Here is a 24,015-nt window from a genome sequence, read left to right as displayed (position 1 = left end):
GTAGCCCAAAAATGCCTGAACCATTCGGTCCGGACATTTGCGGGCATTTTGGTGATTCGTTTTGGAGATGCCTTAACAACTAATTTCTCCCATTCTATCTTAATTGCGCCAGTGCTAACCTCCCAGACACGGTTAGGGTTTATAGGATATCCTAGAAACGTAATTGTCTTCAGAATCTAATTGGTTCCCCTCGCGTCCATCCGTCGTTTTTGGTGTTTGTGGGTGTGGGTGTGGGGGGGGGGGGACCCCGCTATTCGTATTAAAGAGACTTTTTCAAGATGAGTTGTGTTGTCTTCGACATCGATGTTTTGGGAGTGCACGGTGTCGTCGAAAAAAAGGTCATATAGTTCCTCCTAGCTGCGGTGATGATTTATCAAACAGCCTCGGATCTAAGATTTCTCTATAGGGTCGACTCATCTATTCTTGAGTTTGAGTTCGTGTCCTCCGAAAACCGATCTTTCATACTCTTACTTGTTGATTTTTTGTCGATGTGTGTTGGTGCTTTCTTTGGTTTGATTGTTTGTGGAACTGAAATATTTCCTCGATATTTTGATGAAAATCTTGTGCCTTAGCAGTCTAATTCTAGCGTCGTTATTGAAGCTTTGGTAGAATTTCCTCTTTCAAAAATTATGATCACAGAGAAAATGTATATCAGAGATTTCACTGAAATTCTTGGTTTTAAGAGTTACTTTGTACCTACATCTGTTCCAAATAATTGAAGTTATGGGTTTGTACTAAGTCAAACTTGTTTAAGTTTGGCAAGTCTATAGAAAAATACATTAACATCTAGAACACCGAGTCTGATGTGATTATTTATGAAATATATTTAGTATATGTATTTGATGTTGTAGATCTTATCACATTTTTCTATAGAGTTGGTCGAACTTAAACAAATTTGACTTAGGACAAACCTATAACTTAAATTATTTTGCAAAATGGAGAGAGTTGTTTTAAAAAAAAATCTTTCATCTAAAGCATTTTCCTGTAATGATTGTCGTGTTTGCATAGAGTTTTTTTTTTTTGCATAATTAACCTTGCCGTGGCCGATCCACAGACTTCACTCTAAGACTAACCAATGTCTCCGGCAAAATCTACACCAACTCCACCGGCTGACTGATCCTGTTGCTGACTACCCATCGAGGCTGGAGTGAGGGTCATAGTTTTCTTCTCCGACACTAGGTGCCTCGGTAGCCGGTACTAACTATCATCGCTGCTACCACCTCCAGCGGCTCGCCGATCCTGCCACTGCAACGAGGAGTGTTGATGGTCGTGACTGCGCCAACACCAACTTAGAAAAACAACCAGACTTCAGTGTCAATGTATGCAAGGGCCGGCGCCATCGAGCAAGAAGCAGTTGATGCCAATCTGCAGAGACGGTCACAGGGACGCCCAAAAGGGTGTCAACTGGGGTTTCATCAGGAACGCTCATGTAATAATTGGCAGCCTGCAGAGTCATTATTGGATGGGCTGGTATTTTTCTTTACCCCCATTCTTAGATTGTTTAAAGCTGATAAGTGAGCAATCTCTCGTTTTTCCAAGCATCGGCTCCCAGCTCTAGCATGTTAAAAGCAACAAAAAATACCAGGGAAACCAGGCATCCCACAATGTACATACCTGCACTAACATTTGACTACATCACAGAGATAAGGAAAACTACGGTAATGTAAAGCTATTTTCCCTGTTGTCTAAAGAAGACCGCAATCAGTTGGTAAATAATTTGTCTTCAAAATAACATGTCTATTTGCCTCAAAAACGAAAAACAGAAAGAAAGCATTCATATAGCATATTTACTGAATTACTGTTAGCATCCGGAAAAGAAGAAACCGAATTATCCAACTTGCATATCACCTGGTCGCTGCTATACAACAAAAATGTATGTACACAACCAACATAAATTATACAAGTATGGATGCACTGACCTTTATCTCGCTGAGAGTGCTCTGCACATACATCTACTTTTTGTTGCTTTGAATTTGCTTATAACTATCGTATCGCCCTTGGTTAAGCTTTGGCAATGTCCAGTAAATCACTGAGCAGTGTTTCAGTTTAGTAAAGAAATTTCATCAGATTTCCACCAGAGGGTGTGCTTCCTCTTCCCACTTTCTCAAGACAAACATACAACATATGAATTGGCACAGAAACACAAAACACATGCTTGACTGCCTAGGTAAAAAAGTTACTGGTCGAGCTTCCCTGTCTTGCCTTGGCATTCAGTAGTGCTTGGGAGACCGATTCGTTTGGTTGTAGACCAGCTCGCACCATGTCCTTGATAAGAGCTTCAGCTTCCGGACATTTACCATCATTACAAAGACTACGGATCGTCAGGCCATAGCTAGCGATATTTGGAACCAAGCCATTCTTCCTCATCTCCGTGATTAATTTCATAGCCTTGTAAGAGTTCCCTTCTCGTCCATAGCCAAAAATCATCATGTCATAGATCACACCGTTCGCCTTAACACCTTTCTCCTCCATCGACTGGAACAGCTTCCTGGCGTCCTTCATTTTCCCTTCCATGCAGAGGGCATGCACCAGAACACCGTAAGTGCGCACATCCACCTCTAAACCAGCCTTCTCCATGTCTGCAAACATCTCAAAAGCTTTGTCCATGTCACCGCCTCGGGCCAATGCATCAATCAGTATGGTGTAGGTCACATTTGTGGGTGTCAGTCCTCGCTCCTTCATGTCAGAGAATGCCCTGTTTGCACGGGCTATATCTCTAGCACGGCAGAAGCCCGCAATGAGCGCATTGTACGTCAGAGTGTTGGGCTGGTACCCGGCCGCCCTTATTTGGTTGGAGAAATGCACCGCATTGGACATCTGCCCGGCCTTGCCATACCCATCAACAAGGAGGTTGAACGTCACGATGCTCGGACGGATGCCCTCCTTCCGCATCATCTCCAGCAGCCGGGCAGCGTCCTTCATCTTGCCGTGCCTGCACAGCCCCGCGATCAGGGTGTTATAGCTGACGGCGTTCCGGGCGACGCCCTTCACGGGCATTTCGTCGAACAGGCGGCGGGCGCCCTCGAACTCCCCCGTCCTGCACCACTCCCCGACCAGGACGTTGTAGGTGTAGATGTTTGGCTCGACCCCGCCCCTCCTCATCTCCTCGAACAGGGCGAAGCCCTCGTCCCTGCGCCCGCGGACGAAGTGTCCGTGGATGAGGGCGGTGAAGGTGACCTCGTTCGGGGCCAGCCCCAGGCGCGGCATTGCGCCGAACACCCTCCGCGCCTCCGCCAGGTCGCCGGTCCTGCAGCAGGCGTGGACGAGCGCCGTGCACGCGGCCACGTCCAGCTCCCCGTCGCCCGCCTTCGCGCCGCGGGCCAGATGCGCTAGCGCTGACCGCAGCTCGCCGGCGCACGGCCTCGGCCGTGGTCGCGGACATCGGGTTTTTGTTTTGCTTCACCTGATCGGGTTTTTGCTACCCTTTCTGGAGTGGAGGTTTGAGTTGTTGGTGGGTCATCGATGCCGCGTTGCACACGGCCAGCAGACGATCGAATAGGGCAGCAGTTGGACGTAGGATTCAAGGCTTTTCGTTCCTCCTGATCTGTTGTGTTTATGATGAGGAATAAGCTTTGGGGATTCGTTTTGAGCTGCGTCTCTTGCAGGTGCTCTGTGCTTGCCATGTCCAGTTTTGTGGAGCCTAAAGTTCATACTCACTCACCATTTCCAGTTCGTTTGAGGTAATGTGTCCTGGAGTGTCAGAAAGGAAACAAAAAAAAGTCAGCACGGGAAAAAAAATGATCGCCCACCGTGGGGCTCGAACCCACGACCACAAGGTTAAGAGCCTTGCGCTCTACCAACTGAGCTAGACGGGCTTTGTGAATAAAATGTACTGAAAGGTTAGTCATTGCATGTCTCGCAGAAAAAAAAGTGCGTGACCTTCAAATTTACTCCCTCCGTCCGAAAGAAAACTTGGCGTGTACAACCATATACTATTTGCTCAGTGAATACGAACTTGGGCACTATTAGTCGAACTCTTTCGTACGTATACATAAATGCCACCATGATCGAACTAAAAAAATCTGTCTAAAGAATGGAAAGGAATATCGACATCAACTATGCACGCGACGGAGCCGGATTCCCTGACGTACGGCCACCTGACGTTGGGCCACTGACGCGTGGGTCCGGGTCCACACGTCAGCGAGTGCGCTGTACGCCAGAGGAGCTGCGTCCGCACGCGACAGCTTGCAAGGAGAACAAGAAAACGTTTGTACCTGGCCCCCCCTTTGCAGCTTAGCATCTTTCCTTTCTGGAGGGGATTTGACGTTATTCAGCAAGCACACCCTTTTCGCAGCTAAGAGGCTTCGAACCAAGGGAAAGCGATAAATCTTATCGAAGGATCCGGAATAAAGGGAAGCGTGTTATTGCCCTTGCCACTAGATTTTCACACGGATGTAGTTTTTAAATATATATTTTTTGTCACATATAATACATATTTAGATAGTTAAATTATCGACCTAGAACTACGCGAATGATCGCAACGTATCTCTCCGCACACCCGTCTGTCGACCACCCCGCACGCTCGCTCACTCACAAGCAGTCCACCAGTCCAAACCCGCAACAAACCTCAGAGACCTTCCACTTCGACGTCATTCTATCCCGTCCCGTGCTGCTGCCCCACACGGCCACGCCCACGCCCACCGGCCGCCCCCGCAACCAGACGCCAGAAAATACCGAGTCAGCGACGGGCGGAGACGGGGACGGGCCCCTCACTCCAAAACCTCTCTTGAATTCCAACGCGCCCGAGCAGCAGGGGGAGAAGGAAGGAAGGAAGGAAGGAAGGAAGGAGGTCCACCGCCCACCCGCACGCCCTGCGCGTCCCCCCCCTTCTCCCCCTCTTTGAACAGTCGCAGCATAGCAGCGCCTCCTCTCTCCTCTGCCTCCCCCTCTCCCCTCCCTCGGCGTCGCCCGCCGCTCAGCTCAGACCCGATCGGCCGCGCGGCGCGAGTCCTGGGCTGGCAAAGCGCTCTCTGGCCCCAGCCCCGAGCCGGAGCGGTCCGCGGCCGCCTGTGCTGCTGCGGGGGGTTCCGGGGGCTTCGATGCAGCACCACGCGTACAGCCGCCTGGGGAGCCTCGGCGGCGGCGGGGCGGGGGCGGGGGCGGCGGCGTCCCCGCCGTCGTCGCCGCGGCGGGCGTGGGGGAGGAGGCCGTCGGCCAAGGGCGGCGCGGGCGCGGGGAAGGCGGCGGGAGGGGGAGGCGCGGCGCGGCGGGCCGCGCGGGCGGTGCTCGCCGCGCTGCTGCGGCGGCAGGCCGTCTTCCTCTTCGCCCCGCTGCTCTACGTCGCCGCGATGCTGCTCTACATGGGCTCCATCTCCCTCGACAGCGTGCCCCGCATCATCTCCCGCCCCGTGCCCGGCTCGCTCTACCGCAGCCCGCAGCTGTACGCCCGCCTGCGCCCCGAAATGGACGCCGACAACGCCACGGACGCGGTGAGTGCCGCGCTTCCCCTTCACCCTGCTCGTCTCTGGCCCGGGCCCGCTGGGCTAATACTTTGCGTTTGCGATCAAAGTGTTTACTGGATTTGGGTGACGAGCGAGTTCTGTCGATGCTCGGATTGTGGTAGCTGCGGCGTTGGGTGCTTGGATCATTGTGCGTGAGCTGACTTTCAGCGTGTCTTCAGACACCGAACCATGTCGTTTTGTGCTTGTGGCCAGTGGTGTGTATACTCGTTTGCTTTATGTGGTGCGTGCTGGTTAGGAGTCTTAGGACAGTTATGGGTTAGTTTTACCTCCAATTGCTGCAGAATTACTACAATACAATTGTGGAAATGTATGTGAGGGTGGATAACAGGGCAAATAAATGGTGTTTCACCAGTTGAAGGTTGAAACATACTTCAGATTCGGTGGGGCGCTAGTATTTTTGTCAACTGGGAGAAGATGTGTATCTTGGTCAGAATCAGATAATTGCGGTTTGACAATTTGTCAGATTAGCTGCCTCAAGCAATAGCATGTGCCGAAATGTTGTAAATATTGCGGCATCACATATTGTTAATTGAACGGAATTATGGAAACTCGATGTGAACTATCCATCCAACAGTCTGCAATTCTGCTGGTCTAAAACAACTGCTTTTAAAAGTTGAATCTTATGAATGTGTGTACACAATGCACATGGTTAGGAGCATCTGGTCGAACATGGCTTTTCATATTATTCAAGTGTATGAAACTTGTGTATACCTGATGGCCTCTCAATTTCTAAGGACTTTTTTTCAGTAGTAGCTCATGTTCATGTTGTATGCTATAAGAGAATTAGTATTTTGTTCTATCTGTCTATGAGATACGTTTTTTTGCTGCATTGTGTTACCTATTTCTGTCTCTTATTTAGTTCACATACATGTGTTACTAGTATTCTCATATTGCTACATTTTTGTAGCTAGCAACTGTATGGCGGCATGCTTACAAAGGTGGTGTTTCGCAACCTTGCATAAGCAATAATACCTATGGTATGTCAATTCAAAACTTCTGAATATTTCTCTGCGTTTCTAATTTCATGTACTGGTATCATTCTAATGATATATGGCTTGATGAAGTTCAACGAAACTTATCTTTGTTTTTCTGCACATTTACAATTGAGCGTTCTCTGATTTGTCGTAAGCACATTTTCTATGTTTGATTGCCCTGGTATGAGTCCTTCAAAAGTTAATAGTTGGAAAACGATATACTCCCTCCATTTCTTTTTAGTCTGCATATAAAATTTGGTCAAAGTCAAACTTTGTAAATGTTTGACTAACTTCATAAGAAAAATTATCAACAATCACAGTATGAAATCAATATTTTTAGATGCATCATGGAATGAATTTTCATATCATATAGCTTTAGTATTGTAGATGTTGATTTTTTTTTACATAAATTTGGTCAAACTTTGTGTAGTTTGACATTGACCAAATCTTATATGCAGACTAAAAAGAAACGGAGGGAGTACTTAATGTATTTGACAATTTGGCCACAGTGTATGCATTGCTCTATTTTGCTATTTTAGTTTATAGCAGATGCCATTTCGCACAAAGCATTTCATATTGAAGGAAGTTCAGATCAATAATTGGTTACTTATGTACTTTGGTAGGTTTGCCCGAACCAAACGGCTACATATATGTGGAGGCCAATGGTGGTTTGAATCAGCAAAGGACATCGGTAGGTACTTTCCATCAGTTGCTCTTTGTGACAATTACCAAAATAAATTTGTATTGTAAAGTTTGTAATGTACAAAGTGTTGCTCACTGATATTTCCTACCATTCTGCAGATATGCAATGCAGTCGCAGTTGCTGGTTTTCTGAACGCAACTCTTGTAATCCCAAATTTTCACTACCACAGCATTTGGAGGGATCCTAGGTCTCTCTCTTTTTGATATGCATCATGTTGATTGTAATCCTTAATGCTGACGCTACTGGGTTTTCATAGGCCGTACCACTATCTGTATATAGTCTTTTAGCACCATGTCTTTTGGTTAGGGTTGACAAAAATGAATTCATGGTTATTGATATCTTTTTCTGAACAACGACAGTTGCACTGTACTTAACTTCTACCATTCTCTACAATATAAAAGACTTCACAAACGATGACATGTATATCATGTTAACATTTTATTGCGGTAGATTCACACTAGAGAGCTCAGTTTGTTAGCTATGAACTGTTATCCTTGTTTTTGTTTGCTGTAGTGCCATGCTATGGTCAATGGATTCAAACATCAATATAACTACACAAATACATACTTAGTCATTTAGCTTTAGTTCACATACATGTGTCACTTATTTAGCACACATACATGTGTCACTTAATATACTATTGTACACGATAGCATGTTTCCATTTTATAAATTTGTGATGGCATGTGTTTCATGCATGGGCCTTTTGTTAGCTATGCAGAACTTCAAGGTTCTGGCAATTCTGAAAAATAATGTGCTGTTCATAAAATGTAAATCTCAGGGGTGTGTTTGGATGAGGGGATTTCTCGGAACTTATTGTTCTTAGGGCAACTTTAATATGAACAAATCCTATTAATTTTGCCTAGAATTGCCAAGGTTTGATACTAATATTTATTTTTTGATACAGCAAATTCAATGATATCTATGACCAGGACCACTTTGTCCAACGTTTGAAAAATGATGTTCGAGTGGTTGACAAGGTGCCTGGATTCATAATGGAGCGGTTTAGTAACAATTTGAGTAATGTTTATAATTTCAAGATAAAGGCTTGGTCTCCTATTCAATACTACAAAGATGTTGTTCTTCCGAAGTTGATTGAAGAAAGGTGAGTTAAAGCCAATTTGGTTATTGCAGCTCCGAAGAAAACGTTCTTCTGATATTATTGTGTTTAACTGTTATATGACCATTTAACGCTATTGTCTGCGAATAAATTATAGGCTCATAAGGATATCACCTTTTGCAAATCGGCTTTCAGTTGATGCTCCGCCTGCTGTTCAGCGACTGAGATGCCTGGCTAACTTTGAAGCCTTAAAGTTTTCTAAACCAATCACTGCTTTATCTGACACTTTAATTTCTCGAATGAGAGAAAAAAGTGTGGAAAACAACGGGAAATATGTAGCAGTGCATCTCCGTTTTGAAGAGGTTGGCCTTCTACTTTAAAAGACTGTTTCTTCATTCTTCTGTCTGAATTTCATTTGTGAAATATCGGCAGGCACATGGTTACCAGACGAGAACTGTCATCCAATTCGCAAAAAAAAAAACAAAAACTGTCATCCATTGTTTTTGTCTTTGCAGGATATGGTTGCGTTCTCTTGCTGTGTGTTTGACGGTGGTGATGAGGAAAAAAAGGAATTGGATGAGGCCAGGGAAAGAGGCTGGCGTGGAAAATTTACAAGGCCCGGACGTGTAATAAGGCCTGGAGCAATAAGGATGAATGGGAAATGCCCACTTACACCTTTGGAGGTATGCTAGTATGTAATGTTGGTGTTACTGCTTCAAAAGATGCTTCAGAAATTTCATTATGAAGTGAATACAAGCTATATTTCCAGCAAATCTAGTCTGATTCCAGCAGCAGTTGTTGCCGATTCTTTTTGTTACAGTCATTTACATGTCCATGCTGTATGTTGTTTAGGTTGGGTTAATGCTTCGTGGAATGGGTTTCAGCAATAAGACTTCAATCTATTTGGCTTCTGGGAGAATATATAAAGCAGAGAAGAACATGGCTCCTCTCCTTGAAATGTTCCCTCTCTTACAGACCAAAGAAACATTGGCATCAGATGAAGAACTTGCTCCGTTCAAGGTTTGTAGGAATTGGAGCTCTAAAGTCTTATTTACTGAACTTTGAAGTATGCTGCTCTAACATAGCGCGATGTTTTCCAGAATTTCTCCTCGAGGATGGCAGCTATTGACTACAGCGTTTGTGTCCATAGTGAGGTTTTCGTGACTACTCAAGGTGGAAATTTTCCTCATTTCCTTCTTGGTCATAGAAGATACTTGTATGGTGGGCATTCGAAGACAATTAAGCCTGATAAAAGAAGATTGGCCATACTCTTTGACAGTCCGCGTATCGGGTATGTTATTGTAGTTCATGGCCAGTAAAAGAATACTGCTTCACTTTGCACGACCTGGATATTCCTATATATCTTTCACTTTTGGAATCATAATTACAGTATTATTTTGTTAAAACTGCACTCCCCTTTTATGCAGATGGAAGTCATTAAAACGCCAGCTGCTTAATATGAGATCGCACAGCGATGCCAAGGGTATTCAAATGAAAAGAGCAAATGAATCTGTATACACATTTCCAAGCCCTGACTGCATGTGCCATCCAAATAAATCAGAACGCCCTAAATCCATCCAGGCTAGATAGCATCCGCCATGACTGGTTTGATTGATCCTGATTCATTTTGGCATCATTGTATAGTGTGATCATTCTTTGCGTGCAGTCTGGTGGTGTGATTTTCCGTCGTCAAGCACCCCCGTTGCAGTGTTGTTCATTCCATGGCCCTCATGTCGACCTTTGTAGAGACATGTTCAGGCTATTTTGATGTAGGCTAATTCTGGGGCTAACAATACACCGATCCTCATCTACAAAAGATGATGTATCTCTTAGGTCTTAACCATCTCTAGGCCTTCTTGGTGTGGTTGTAGACTTGTAGTGTTCCCTTGTACATTGCTAGGCTAGGAAGCAAACACAAATCATAATATATAATTCTTGAAGCGAAGACAGAACGTTCACTTTATTCTAATGCGTCGATGATTTTATTCTAATGTGCCCAGTTTCACTGTAATATCTTTTCTTTGGAGTAATCCAATGTGGGGTAGATTGTATTAGTCTGGAGATTGGCTTTTGTCTGGACAGTTGAAAGAAGGAGAGCACCAGAGACGCCCCCGAATTATTAGCTGGACAGTTGAAAGAAGGAGAGCACCAAAAGGTGAAAATTCTGTCGTTGGCTTTTGTCTCATGTTGGAAACATCATCTGGAGATTGTCTGAGCAATCATCAATCGAGTACACAGGTAAACAAGTGAGGTACCTCATTTTTTTTAAATTTCTTTGCGCTTGTTGAGTGAATGCTCTTATTTTATTATTATGTAGAGGACGTAAGCGGCAGTAATGTAAAGCAGCTTTCATAGTCGAGGCCGGTCACATGCCCGGTTTGGATGTTTTGCAGTAGATGGAGCCTGTAGTCTGCTTGCATCATTACGAGGATACTTTGTGAAAACAAGCTGGTGGGCTGCTCTGCTCTTCCCCTGAAATCTCTGGCGGATTTCTGCTACAGTTAGGCTGCCAACTGCAAGTAAATCAAGGGCTCAACGTCCTGCGCGGTCTGGAAGACGAGACCTCATAAAGAAAAGTTCAGTCGGAAGACGAGACCTCATAAAGAAAAGTTCAGTCCTCTTGCTGCTTTGGTAACATGAAAGTGCAGGGCTTCGCGCTTTCACCTAAACAAAAGTACTGCTACCTCCGTTAGGCCAACTCCACCGTGCGTTCGTTTGGGGTAAAACGGACGAACCAGATGGCCCAGCGCGTAGGTGCAAACGGACTTTTGTCCGTTTTCTGTCCGCTTTCGACCCATCTCCAACCCAAGTTTGCGCCGCTTTTGGGGGAAACTGACAGCACGTGGACGCGCGGGCCGTCTGCGCGTGTCCTCCCTTGGCTCGTCCGCCGGTGGCACAGGGATGCCTTTTTCTATCCTCCCTCCGGTCGCATCCCCTCTACTCTTCTTCACTTTTCCAGACTCTTCCCCTCGCCGCCGCCGTCGCTGGCATTGCAGCTGTGCAGCTCGGACGCGCGCTCGCCTAGCCCCTTCCCCTCGGCGCCCCCGAGCTACCCAACCACGGCCACCTGGTTTGCGCACCCGCCGGCCGAATTTCGGGCGGATACGGTAGGTCTTGAGCTCGCCCGACTGTGGGAGGCCGCGCCACGCCATGGACTGGCCGGGCACCTGGCCGAAAGGCCCTGGCAGGGCCGCAAGGCCACACGTAGGCAGTGGCTCCTCCTCTAGTCGCTCGGATCTGCACCGTTGGTGGTCCGCCGAAAGATACACGAATGGCGGTCGGCTGGGCTCGGTGCTAGCCCAAAAGCTCGTCGGCGCACCGTTGCCACTCGTTAAGTGTGACCACTGCCCAAAAAAGGTCGTGCGCCGCGTGTCTACAACGCCGGAACATCCCGGATGGGTGGTCATCAAGTGCTTAAACGATGTGGTATGTGCTCTTTGTAGCTTCGGTTTGTGCTCTAGATTTGACTAGTTGTGCTAACTTCAAATTTTATTGTGTAGCATGGATGCAAGTTTTGGTATTGGGAAGAAGAGTGCATCGATATATTGATAGATCCCGATTTAGTAGATGTTTGTGCACTTTTAGCTAGCATAGAGGCGGTAGATGAGACAAGTGCACTTGTAGCTAGATTAGAGGCTAGACACGAGACACAGATGGTCCGCTCGTATCTGCGTAAACGAACACAAAACATGGTCCAACACGCGAGAACAAGCAGACATTTCAAATGTCCAATTTCGACCCATTCCCAGCCAAAATTTAGACCGTGTTTGCGTCGAAATGGACAACGTGTGGATGGGCGGTACGCGCGCTCTTGTCCTCCCCTGGCCCGCTTGTCGGGGACACACCGCGCCCACTCCCCCCCATTCCCAAAAACCCTCCTGCGCTCCCTCTCCCCTCCCTCCATGGCCAGCGCCCCGAAGAAACCCGGTGCCCCCACCGCCACCGAGCGCCCCACGAGAAAGAAGAACAACCCGAAGAAACCGCGGTCGGAGCTCACGCCAGCGGAGCTTGCGTGGCTCAACTAGGAATCAACCAAGAGGAGGGCACGACAGAGAAGAAAGTCGCTGCCGAATTCACCGCCGAGGCCGTGGCCATGCAGTAGGCCACGCAACACAAGGCTGTCGTCAACCAGAACGAGGCCATCCTCGCAAAGGCCATGCAGGCGGCGATGACGCAGACCCTCCTTGTTCTAGGGTTGTGCCAACCCGGACCGGCCATTCTCTCCGCTGCCACCATGGCAGCGGTGAGCACAGGCTCGTCAGCCGTTTGCCCTCCGCAGTACCAGTCGTCGAGCTCCACCAAAACACCAGAGACGCCCGGGTTTCATCCGCCCGGCAGCGGTGAGCACAGGCTCGTCAGCCGTTCGCCCTCCGCAGTACCAGTCGTCGAGCTCCACCAAAACACCAGAGACGCCCGGGTTTCATCCGCCCGGCAGCGGTGAGCACAGGCTCGTCAGCCGTTCGCCCTCCGCAGTACCAGTCGTCGAGCTCCACCAAAACACCAGAGACGCCCGGGTTTCATCTGCCTCGACTGCATGGCTAGACCCGGTTCTCCACGTCGCTGGACGACAACGTGATCGGGTCGGCCACCCCGGCTTTCATCGACCTCAACATCACGCCTGGGTTCAGTGGCGCTGGCCAGTCGTCCGACAGGATGCAAAGGAAGCAGCCCTGGTCGGTTCCTATGGCCAACCTTCCCACACCCGCAAGATGTTTGACGAAATGCCAATCCCGACGGCGACAACCCTAACTACACCGCGTTCATGGAGAACGTCATCTACGAGGGTTGTGGCCAAGCCTTCCACGTCGATGGCCAAGGCCATGCCTACGATTCCGACGAGACCCAAAGCCAAGACGACTGCGGCCAAGATGGTGCCGACCACTTCGATGCCCATGAAGAAGAAGAGGCCGACGGCCATGGCAACTCATGGCATGAAGATGATGACATGTATTGCGCAGATGAGGAAGAAGAGGTCGACATTGCGGAGGAGCCATTGTTTATGGATGTGCTCACCCAAAGAGCCGAGAGACAAAGGAGGAAACAAAGCATTCACACGGGATCATACAACAAAGAAGCGGGCACTTTGATTTGCGCGAATTGGATGGAGAATTGGAGATAGGCCAAGATCCCAAGACCGGTGCCGAGCAAAAAGGATTCGTCTTTTGGACGATATTTTTTTTGTGGGGTAAAGGGAGATTTCTATTAACTCAAGGTGGCAAGTCAGCCACTACCAGTTTTACAATGTCGCTCATACCCGAGCCCAACCAAACAGCAGTACGAGGCGTATTTGTACCATATACAACAGGAGCATGGTTTACTTTATTCTGCGAGCATCTAATAGCAGTAATCGAAATCTCCCTAGGATCATCCGCAATCAGCCTCTGGATATCCGTGACGACTGCACGCGATTGTGAACGGTCCACAGACCGAGCGTTCAACATCATGACCGCTTCAGTGATGTCCATCTCCACCACAACTGGATGATAGTTCATAAAACCTTTCATGAGCGAAGGAAGTTTGCGCCCTACAAGTTTGCGAGCACCGGAGGCCTGCACTACGGAGGCCTCGGCCATGGACTATGGCCGTTCTTTTTGAAGGCTGGCAAGTGTGCCGACCGCTAGCTTTGTTGTCGGCGAGAAAACTTGTTCATTTTGAAGGCTGAATAGTGTGCCGGACGTTGACTTTGTTGCCGGCGTGAAACTTGGGGCTTGACCATTTTGTAGGCTCGCATATGTTTACTGGCCGCTGGCTTTGTTGTCGACATGAACTATGGCCGCTGGCATGAAGAGCTACGTCCGCTGACAAAATTACATTTGCAAAAAATTGCATGCAATCGGCCGAGATGCGTCTGCGCATTGGACGCAGGCCGGCGCATCCAGAAAAACGGCCAAATGTCGCCCATTACCAATCCAAACGGATAAAATCCGGACAAAAGGGATGTCCGTTTAGGGTCGTGCGTTGGAGTGGGCCTTTAGAGCAACTCCAACGGGCCGACCCAAACGGACGACGATTTTGTCCGCTTTTTGTCCGTTTGGGTCGGTCGCCCGCCCGGCGTCCGCCCTGTTTTAGATTTGGGTCGGCAGTGCGCCCAGTGTGCCGACCCATATCTGCCGGCGTGGCCGATTGGCCGCCCTATTTCAACAAATAGCTCATTTTTGCATTGCTTTTGCATTCAAATAACATAGTTTCAACCGAATAAAATAGCATAGTTTTACAAGCCGAATACAGGTAAAAATGTCTCACATAGTTTTGCAAGCCAACGAAGATACATCTATTGGTTGCCAACATGAGTCCACATATGCTCAATCAAATCATTTTACGGTTGCACGTGAGTTTCTCAATCACGCATGTCATGATGGAATTGAGTGAATTGTTCAAACATTGCCGCCCCTCCATGCTCAGGCACAACATTCTCACCCTGAAACTGAAACCCTTGATCGTACAGACGTTCCGGGCGCTCATCTTCTACGATCATATTGTGCATGATCACACAAGCAGTCATCACCTTCCATAGTTTCTCGTGCTCCAAGTATTAGCAGGATACGGAATGATGCCCCATCGAGATTGCAAAACACCAAAGGCACGCTCGACATCCTTCCTAGCACTCTCTTGCTCTTAGGCAAATCTTTTCCTCTTCTCTCCGACAGGGTTGGGGATTGTTTTGACAATAGTGGTCCACTGAGGATAGATACCGTCACCCATGTAGTATCCTTTGTTGTAGTTGTGCCCGTTGACAGTAAAGTTCACCGGTGGGCTGTTGCCTTCGGCAAGCCTAGCAAACACCGACGAGCGCTGAAGCACGTTGATATCATTGTGTGATCCGGACATGCCAAAGAAAGAGTGCCAGATCCAGAGATCTTGAGACGCCACGGCCTCAAATATAACAGTGCAAGCCCTGACATGGCCCTTATACTGCCCTTGCCAAGCAGAAGGACAGTTTTTCCACTCCCAATGCATACAGTCTATGCTGCCAAGCATCCCTGGGAAGCCCCTGCTGGCATTCATCGCCAACAAACGGGCTGTATCTTCAGCAGTCGGCTCTCTCAAGTACTCAGGGACAAACACAACAATATCAGCCTCACAGAACTTATACAGGGACTCTAGGCATGTAGACTCGCTCATACCGACGTACTCATCAATGAGTTCACCGGGCACTCCGTATGCAAGCATTCGGATGGCGGCAGTGCATTTCCGATAAGAGGAGAAACCAATCTTTCCAACGACATCCTCTTTGCACTCGAAGTAGTCATCGTAGCCGACCACCCCCTCTCTAATACGGTTGAAAAGATGCCTACTCATACGGAAACGGCGGCGAAATATCTGATGTTTGAACAACGGATTTATTGTATCAAAGTAGTCTTTTCAAAGAAGGAAATGCCCGCTCTCCCGGTTGCGATTCAACACTGGATGGTGGCCCGGAATGGAGCCACGGAACAACGGCCGCCGGCTATTGAGGTGGTGATGGACCAACACGACAGCCAATATCTCCTCCTCGTCATCGGACGACGAATCGTCGGAGTCGCAAAGGAAATTGTGAAAAAAGAACTCGTCGGCGGAGTCCATTTTGTACCTTGGCAAACTGTCGAACAGCTTGCGGGCGTCGACGAAGAAGACGGCTGGCGAAGGGAGTCGCGGCGCGCACGGACCATCTAGCTGCTTTGCCGGCACCCGACGAGCGGGCCGACGTCCGACAAGCGTGCCGGTGAGGATCTGGCCGGGGACGGCGAGGCGTCTGCTTGGTCGCGGCCGCGGCTGTCTCGGGGTGGGAAGCAGTCGGTTCCCGGCGGCAAGACGGCGGTGGCGACGTCGGAGGTGGCGGCGTTGCTCAGAGGATGTTGCGGGCGCCGACAACTGGCAGAGTCCCCGAAAAATGGGCGGCGGCGGCGAGGATGAAGGAGGCAGGCGTGGTTGCTATTGGATGGGGGGAGGCCAATGTGCCACCGACTAGCGGGTCCGGAGGGAGGAGAAGGCAAGCGCGCGTGCGTTCGTCTCGTGTCCGCGTCGACGTAAATCCGGCTAAAAAATGACCGGGAATGGATCGCCCGCGGATAAAAAACGGACGCGCGTCCGCGCCGACCCAAACGGACGCCAACGGACGAAATGAGTCGCCTAGTTGGAGTTGCTCTTAGTACCAACAAATTTGTGTTCCAAGGTTTGGCTAACCAGAATCCATGGAGGCGAACTTGGATACTGTTTTATTGCGTGGATCCCACCATAGAGCATGCGCAGTGTGCATTGTGACTGGAACCAGAGACGAGACAGATTGCCTGGTTGCGGTACTGCACATTGCAACTAGGAGAAATGAAAAGGGAGAAAGGAAAATGTGGTAGGAGAAAGAGGTGATTTTGTTTCTTCTCTTCAAGAGAAAGTTTTAGACACTAGATACAAAGAGAAACTTTAGTGCAAAGCGTGATGTGGGAAATTTTAGCGCTGGCAAAGGCACCCACAATGTGCGTGCTAGACCAAGGACCTCAAGGTAGAATAGTCATGATGATAACTCTTTTCACGACTTTGGAACCAAGGAATGATTGCAAGCTCAGGCGCACTACAGGCATTTTTGAAGAATTAAGCTAGGATATTATTTTCTGTAGTCATTCGGATCATACGATTGAGGTTGTCAATTTTCTATTGAGAGCATAGTTATGACCTCACTTTCACGGTAGATTTTAACATGAACTCTCATCTCCTTTTCTTTTCTTTTGAGAAGCCATGTCGATGATTGGTACACCATCGATCTTGTGACTATAGATACATGTATAAAAAGAGGGGGAGAGTCAAGGATGTCCAAAATGTCTTGTTGAGTAAACACCAAAAGCGAATGAGCCTTTTTTTGTGTCATCCTTGTGTGATGACTCGGGGGGCGATTAGGTTTCCCAAGGCCGTCGCCACCCGCCCACCCCCTTCGAGCGCCCACCTCGCCGCCACCGGCCCAGGTCTCTCAGCCTCCTTCCCTTCCCTGCTCTCTCTCCACTCGGGTTGCTCCCTCCTTGACACGATGGCACCCCCGACAAGTCCCTAGGCTGCATCTTCTCTGAGTGTGTGGGCTTTGGCCAGTCTTGTTGGCGTCGTCCCTGGCGGCGCGATCGGTCGTCGGTCGTCGCCAGAGTAGTGGGTCGGGTCGGTCCCCGTGTTGTCTTCGTTCGGCACTGCCACTCCGTTGAATGTGACCAAGGTGGGTTGATACGTCCATTTTGCATCATGTTTTTATGTTTATATTTATTGCATTATTGACTGTTATTTCACTTTAAGATACAATTCTTATGCCTTTTCTCTCTTATTTTATAAGATTTACATGAAGAGGGAGAATGCCGGCAACTAGAATTCTGGACCACAAAGGAGCAAATCTGAGATACCTATTGTACACAACTCAAAATGTCCTGAAACTTCACGGAGAATTATTTCGAAATATATAAAAAATATTGGGCGAAGAAACAACAGAAAGGGACCCACCAGGTGGCCACAAGCCTAGGGGGTGCGCCTCCCGAGCTTGTGGGCCCCCTGGCCAGCCCCCGGTGTCCATCTTGTGCTATATGGAGGGTTTTGACCTAGAAAAAAAATCATAAAGAAGCTTTCGGGACAAAGTGCCGCCTTCTCGAGGTGGAACCTGGGCAAAAGCAATCTAGGGCTCTGGCAGAGTGATTCTGCCGGGGAAACTTCCCTCCAGGAGGGGGAAATCGAAGCCATTGTCGTCACCAATGATCCTCTCATCGTGGGAGGGTAAATCTTCATCAACATCTTCACCAATACCATCTCCTCTCAAACCTTAGTTCATCTCTTGTATTCAATCTTTGCCTCAGAACCTCAGATTGGTACCTCTGGGTTGCTAGTAGTGTTGATTACTCCTTGTAGTTGATGCTAGTTGGTTTATTTGGTGAAAGATCATATGTTCAGATCCTTAATGATATTTATTACCCCTCCGATCTTGAACATGAACATGCTTTGTGAGTAGTTACGTTTGTTCATGAGGACATGGAAGAAGTCTTGTTATAAGTAATTATGTGAATTTGGTATTGATTCGATATTTAGATGAGATGTACATTGTCTTTTCTCTAGTTGTGTTATGTGAATGTCGACTACATGACACTTTACTATGATTTGGGCCTAGAGGAAGGCATTGAGAAGTAGCAAGTAGATGATGGGTTGCTAGAGTGACAGAAGATTAAACCCTAGTTTATGCGTTGCTTCGTAAGGGGCTGATTTGGATCCACATGTTTCATGCTATGGTTAGATTTATCTTAATTCTTTTTTCGTAGTTGCGGATGCTTGCAAGAGGGGTTATTCATAAGTGGGAGGGTTGTCCAAGTAAGTACAACATCCAAGCACCGGTCCACCCACATATCAAATTATCAAAGTAACAAATGCGAATCATATGAGCATAAATGAAAACTAGCTAGCTTGACAATAATTCTCATGCGTCCTCGGGAGCGCTTTTCTTTATATAAGAGTTCGTCCATGCTTATCCTTTGCTACAAAAAGGATTGGGCCACCTTGCTGCACTTTTGTTACACTTGTTACTTGTTACCCGTTACGAATTATCTTACTACCAAACTATCTGTTACCGATAATTTCAGTGCCTACAGAAGGAATTGGAGAGGTAACCATGAAGGAATTGAAGATTTTGCAGACTGGAATTTGTGCTATATTTATCCGGCCAATCCTATTTTCTGAAGAGATTATAGTTCAAATGGTAAGTTCTGTTGATGCGCGTCCATGATGTATGAGTTGTATTTGCCCAGTGTATGTAATTTGCTATTTGTGTATGCTTTATTATCACTTGTGCCGAACCATGATGCCCAGTGGGTATAATCGGCTGTAATTTCTTTATTGTATAGTGTAGGATTATTCTACATTTCTATACCTTAGTTTCTTTATTGTAGAGTGTATGTTTTTAGAGGTGATAGTATAGAGCAGGATAATTCTTTGAATATGTTATATCGTTCAAACGAGGGCCAACTCGTCCAAACGTTGTAGTGACCATGGCCCTTCACGGGCCGTATGATCCATGGCCATGTACGGGACGTACGATCCGTGGGCCTTCTACGGGCCGTCTGATCCGTGGGCCTTCTACGGGCCATCGTATCCATGGGCCTTCTACGTGCTGATACATCCATTTTGCATCATGCTTTTATATCAATATTTATTGCATTATGGGTTGTTACTACACATTATGTCACAATAATTATGCCTTTTGTCTCTTATTTTATAAGGTTTACACGAAGAGGGAGAATGCCGGCAGCTGGAATTCTGGGCTGAAAAAGGAGCAAATATTAGAGACCTATTTTGCACAACTCCAAAAGTCCTGAAACTCCATGAAAGTCAGTTTTGGAATATACTAAAAATATTGGGCGAAGAAAGCACTAGAGAGGGGCACCCACCAGCCACGAGGGTGGAGGACGCGCCCTAGCCTCGGGCGCGCCCCTGCCTCGTGGGCCACCTGGCAGGCCCCCGATGCCCATCTTCTGCTATATGGTGTCTTTTTCCCTGGAAAAAATCATAAGGAAGCTTTCGGGACAAAGCGCCGCCGTCTCGAGGCGGAACCTGGGCAGGACAAATCTAGGGCTCCGGTGGAGCTCTTCTGCCAGGGAAACATCCCTCTGGGAGGGGGAAATCATCGCCATCATCATCACCATCGATCCTCTCATCAAGAGGGGGTCAATCTCCATCAACATCTTGACCAGCACCATCTCCTCTCAAACTCTAGTTCATCTCTTGTATCTGATCTTTGTCTCAAAACCTCAGATTGGTACCTGTGGGTTGCTAGTAGTGTTGATTACTCCTTGTAGTTGATGCTAGTTGGTTTATTCGGTGAAAGATCATATGTTCAGATCCTTAATGGATATTTATATCCCTTTGATTATGAACATGAATATGATTTGTGAGTAGTTACGTTTGTTCCTGAGGACATGGGAGAAGTCTTGTTATGAGTAGTCATGTGAATTTGGTATTCGTTTGATATTTTGATGAGATGTATGTTGTCTCTCCTCTAGTGGTGTTATGTGAACGTTAACTACATGACAATTCACCATTGTTTGGGCCTAGGGGAAGGCATTGGGAAGTAATAAGTAGATGATGGGTTGCTAGAGTGATAGAAGCTTAAACCCTAGTTTATGCGTTGCTTCGTAAGGGGCTGATTTGGATCCATATGTTTCATGCTATGGTTAGGTTTACCTTAATTCTTCTTTCGTAGTTGCGGATGCTTGCGAGAGGGGTTAATCATAAGTGGGATGCTTGTCCAAGGAAGGGCAGTACCCAAGCACCGGTCCACCCACATATCAAATTATCAAAGTAACGAACGCGAATCATATGAGCATGATGAAAACTAGCTTGACAGAAATTCCCATGTGTCCTCGGGAGCGCTTTGCTTTATATAAGAGTTTGTCCAGGCTTGTCCATTGCTACAAAAAGGATTGGGCCACCTTGCTGCACCTTGTTTACTATTGTTACTTATTACCCGTTACGAATTACCTTATCACAAAACTATCTGTTACCGGTAATTTCAGTGCTTGCAGAGAATACCTTACTGAAAACCGCTTGTAATTTCCTTCTGCTCTGCGTTGGCTTCGACACTCTTACTTATCGAAAGGACTATGATAGATCCCCTATACTTGTGGGTCACCAAGACTCTTTTCTGGCACCGTTGCCGGGGAGTGAAGTGCCTTTGGTAGGTGGAATTTGGTAAGGTAACATTTATATAGTGTGCTGAAATTTACTGTCACTTGTTTCAAGGAAATATGCCCTAGAGGCAATAATAAAGTTATTATTTATTTCCTTATTTCATGATAAATGTTTATTATTCATGCTAGAATTGTATTAGCCTGAAACATAGTACATGTGTGAATACATAGACAAAACAAAGAGTCCCTAGTATGCCTCTACTTGACTAGCTCGTTAATCAAAGATGGTTATGTTTCCTAACCATAGACATCTGTTGTCATTTGATGAACGGGATCACATCATTAGGAGAATGATGTGATGGACATGACCCATCTATTAGCTTAGCATTATGATTATTACAGTTTCATTGCTACTGCTTTCTTCATGACTTATACATGTTCCTCGGACTATGAGATTATGCAACTCCCGAATACCAAAGGAACACTTTGTGTGCTACCAAACATCACACAATAAATGGGTGATTATAAAGATGCTCTAAAGGTGTCTCCGAAGGTGTTTGTTGGGTTGGCATAGATCGAGATTAGGGTTTGTCACTCCGTTTTTCGGAGAGGTATCTCTGGGCCCTCTCGGTAATGCTCATCACTATAAGCCTTGAAAGCAATGTGACTAATGAGTTAGTTACGAGATGAAGTATTACGGAACAAGTAAAGAGACTTGCCGGTAAGGAGATTGAACTAGGTATGATGATACCGATGATCGAATCTCGGGCAAGTAATGTACCGATAACAAAGGGAACAATGTATGTTGTTATGCGGTTTGACCGATAAAGATCTTCGTAGAATATGTGGGAGCCAATATGAGCATCCAGGTTCCGCTATTGGTTATTTACTGGAGATGTGTATTGGTCATGTCTACATAGTTCTCGAACCCTTAGGGTCCGCACGCTTAACATTCGATGACAATATGTATTATGAGTTATGTGTTTTTGATGACCGAAGTTTGTTCGGAGTCCCGGATGAGATCACATACGTGACAAGGAGTCTCGAAATGGTCGAGACATAAAGATTGATATATTGGACAACTATATTTGGACACCGGAAGTGTTCCGGAAAGTTTCGGGTAAAACCGGAGTGCCGGAGGGGTTACCGGAACCCTCTGGGGAACTAATGGGCCACATTGGACCTTGGTGGAGAGAGAGAGAGGCGGCCAGGGCAGGCCGCACCCCCTCCCCCTTGGGTCCCTATTGGACTAGGGAATGGGGGGTGGCGCCCCCCTTTCCTACTCCCTCTCCCTCTCCTTCCCTTCCCCCTTCTCCCTCTTAGTAGGACTAGTAGTCCTAGTAGGACTCCCCTCTTGGGAGCGCGCCCTAGGGGCCAGCGGGACTCCCCCTTGATCCTTTATATACGGGGGCAGGGGGCACCCTAGAACACACAAGTTTCTCTCCCAACCATGTGCGGTGCCTCCCTCCACAGTTACACACCTCGATCATACCATCGTAGTGCTTAGGCGAAGCCCTACGTCGGTAACATCATCATCACCATCGCCACGCCGTCGTGCTGACGAAACTCACCCTCGTCCTCAACCAGATCAAGAGTACGAGGGACGTCATCGAGCTGAACGTGTGCTGAATGCGGAGGTGCCGTACGTTTGGTACTTGATCGGTTGGATCACGAAGAAGTTCGACTACATCAACCGCGTTATTGAAACGCTTACGCTTTCGGTCTACAAGGGTACGTTATTGGCACACTCTCCCCTCTCGTTGCTATGCATCACCTAGTTAGATCTGGCATGATCGTAGGATTTTTTTTGAAATTACCGTGTTCGCCACATTGTTACTATGGAAAATAATCCCTTGAGGGGCCTGTTCGGGGTATCTTCAGCCCGACCAGAAGTGCAAAGAGTTGCTCCTCAACCTAATGAACCTACTGAAAATATCTACTTTGAAATTCCTTCGGGTATGATAGAGCAACTATACAGGAGATGGAACATTACATCCCGATATGCACCTAATCTATGTGGATGAAGTTTGTGGATTATTTGAGCTTGCAGGTATGCCCAAGGATGTTGTCAAGAAGAAGGTCTTCCCTTTATCTTTGAAGGGAAAGGCATTGACATGGTTTAGGTGATGATATTGGATCATGGAACTACAACCGATTGAAATTGGAATTTCATTAGAAGTTTTATCCTATGCATCTGGTTCATCGTGATCGTAATTATATATAATTTTTGGCCTCGTGAAGGAGAAAGTATCACTCAAGCTTGGGGGAGGCTTAAGTCAATGTTATATTCATGCCCCAATCATGAGCTCTCAAGAGAAATTATTAAATTTATGCTCGGCTTTCTCTTAATGATCACTCTATGCTCGATACTTCTTGTACTGGTTCTTTTATGATGAAGACTATTGAATTCAGATGGGATTTATTGGAAAGAATTAAACGCAACTCTGAAGATTGGGAACTCGACGAAGGTAAGGAGTCAGGTATAACCCCTAAGTTTGATTGTGTTAAATCTTTTATGGATACCGATGCTTTTCGTGAATTCAACACTAAATATGGACTTGACTCTGAGATAGTAGCTTCTTTCTGTGAATCATTTGCTACTCATGTTGATCTCCCTAAGGAGAAGTGGTTTAAATATCATCCTCCCATTGAAGTGAAAGTAGCAGAACCTATTAAAGTAGAAGAAAAAACTATTACTTATAATGTTGATCCTATTGTTCCTACCGCTTATATTGAGAAACCACCCTTTCCTGTTAGAATAAAGGATCATGCTAAAGCTTCAACTGTGGTTCGTAAGAGTAATGCTAGAATACCTACACCCCCTGAGGAAATTAAAGTTGAACCTAGTATTTCTATAGTTAAAGATCTCTTGGTAGATAATATTGATGGGCATGTTATTTATTTCTGTGATGAAGCTGCTAGAATTGCTAAACCCGATACTAAAGGTAAACATAGACCTATTGTCGGCGTGCTTGTTGTTTCTGTTAAAATAGGAGATCATTGTTATCATGGCTTATGTGATATGGGTGCTAGTGTGGGTGCAATACCTTATACCTTATATAAAGAAATTATGCATGATATTGCACTTGCTGTGATAGAAGATATTGATGTTACTATTAAGCTTGCCAATAGAGATACTATTTCACCGGTTGGGATTGTTAGAGATGTTGAAGTCTTGTGTGGAAAAATTAAATATCCTACTG

General features: G+C 46.8%; 2 protein-coding genes and 1 non-coding gene across 5 annotated transcripts; 1 reads left to right on the top strand and 2 right to left on the bottom strand.

Annotated features, from left to right (window-relative positions):
- Nucleotides 1–1,820: 1,820 nt before the first annotated feature.
- On the bottom strand, nt 1,821–4,593 carry LOC119279740 (pentatricopeptide repeat-containing protein At4g11690-like). The gene is made up of 3 exons (XM_037560884.1): nt 4,567–4,593; nt 3,662–3,690; nt 1,821–3,361 (listed from the first exon to the last, which is right to left on the bottom strand). The coding sequence occupies exons 1-3, from the start codon at nt 4,591–4,593 to the stop codon at nt 2,164–2,166; spliced, it is 1,254 nt and encodes a 417-aa protein (XP_037416781.1). The 3' UTR covers nt 1,821–2,163.
- On the bottom strand, nt 3,743–3,815 carry TRNAK-CUU. The gene has a single exon. It is a non-coding gene; the product is annotated as a tRNA-Lys (tRNA).
- Nucleotides 4,594–4,775: 182 nt separating the features above from the next.
- On the top strand, nt 4,776–10,161 carry LOC119277561 (protein ESMERALDA 1-like). 3 transcript variants are annotated; one of them, XM_037558838.1, is made up of 10 exons: nt 4,776–5,429; nt 6,370–6,439; nt 7,060–7,127; nt 7,238–7,326; nt 8,046–8,243; nt 8,356–8,560; nt 8,714–8,881; nt 9,051–9,218; nt 9,299–9,489; nt 9,626–10,161. In XM_037558838.1, exons 1-10 carry the CDS (start codon nt 5,040–5,042, stop codon nt 9,786–9,788), a joined length of 1,710 nt encoding a protein of 569 aa, XP_037414735.1. In that variant the 5' UTR covers nt 4,776–5,039; the 3' UTR covers nt 9,789–10,161. The 3 variants fall into 3 exon arrangements, with proteins under 3 accessions (XP_037414735.1, XP_037414738.1, XP_037414737.1); XM_037558841.1 differs by having other exon boundaries at nt 5,208–5,429; nt 6,374–6,439; XM_037558840.1 differs by lacking the exons at nt 4,776–5,429; nt 6,370–6,439 and adding an exon at nt 6,907–6,946.
- Nucleotides 10,162–24,015: the final 13,854 nt, after the last annotated feature.

Source organism: Triticum dicoccoides, chromosome 3B (genome assembly GCF_002162155.2).
Source record: "Triticum dicoccoides isolate Atlit2015 ecotype Zavitan chromosome 3B, WEW_v2.0, whole genome shotgun sequence".
NCBI classification, from domain to species: Eukaryota; Viridiplantae; Streptophyta; class Magnoliopsida; order Poales; family Poaceae; genus Triticum; species Triticum dicoccoides.
This window is presented reverse-complemented; position numbering and strand designations above follow the sequence as displayed.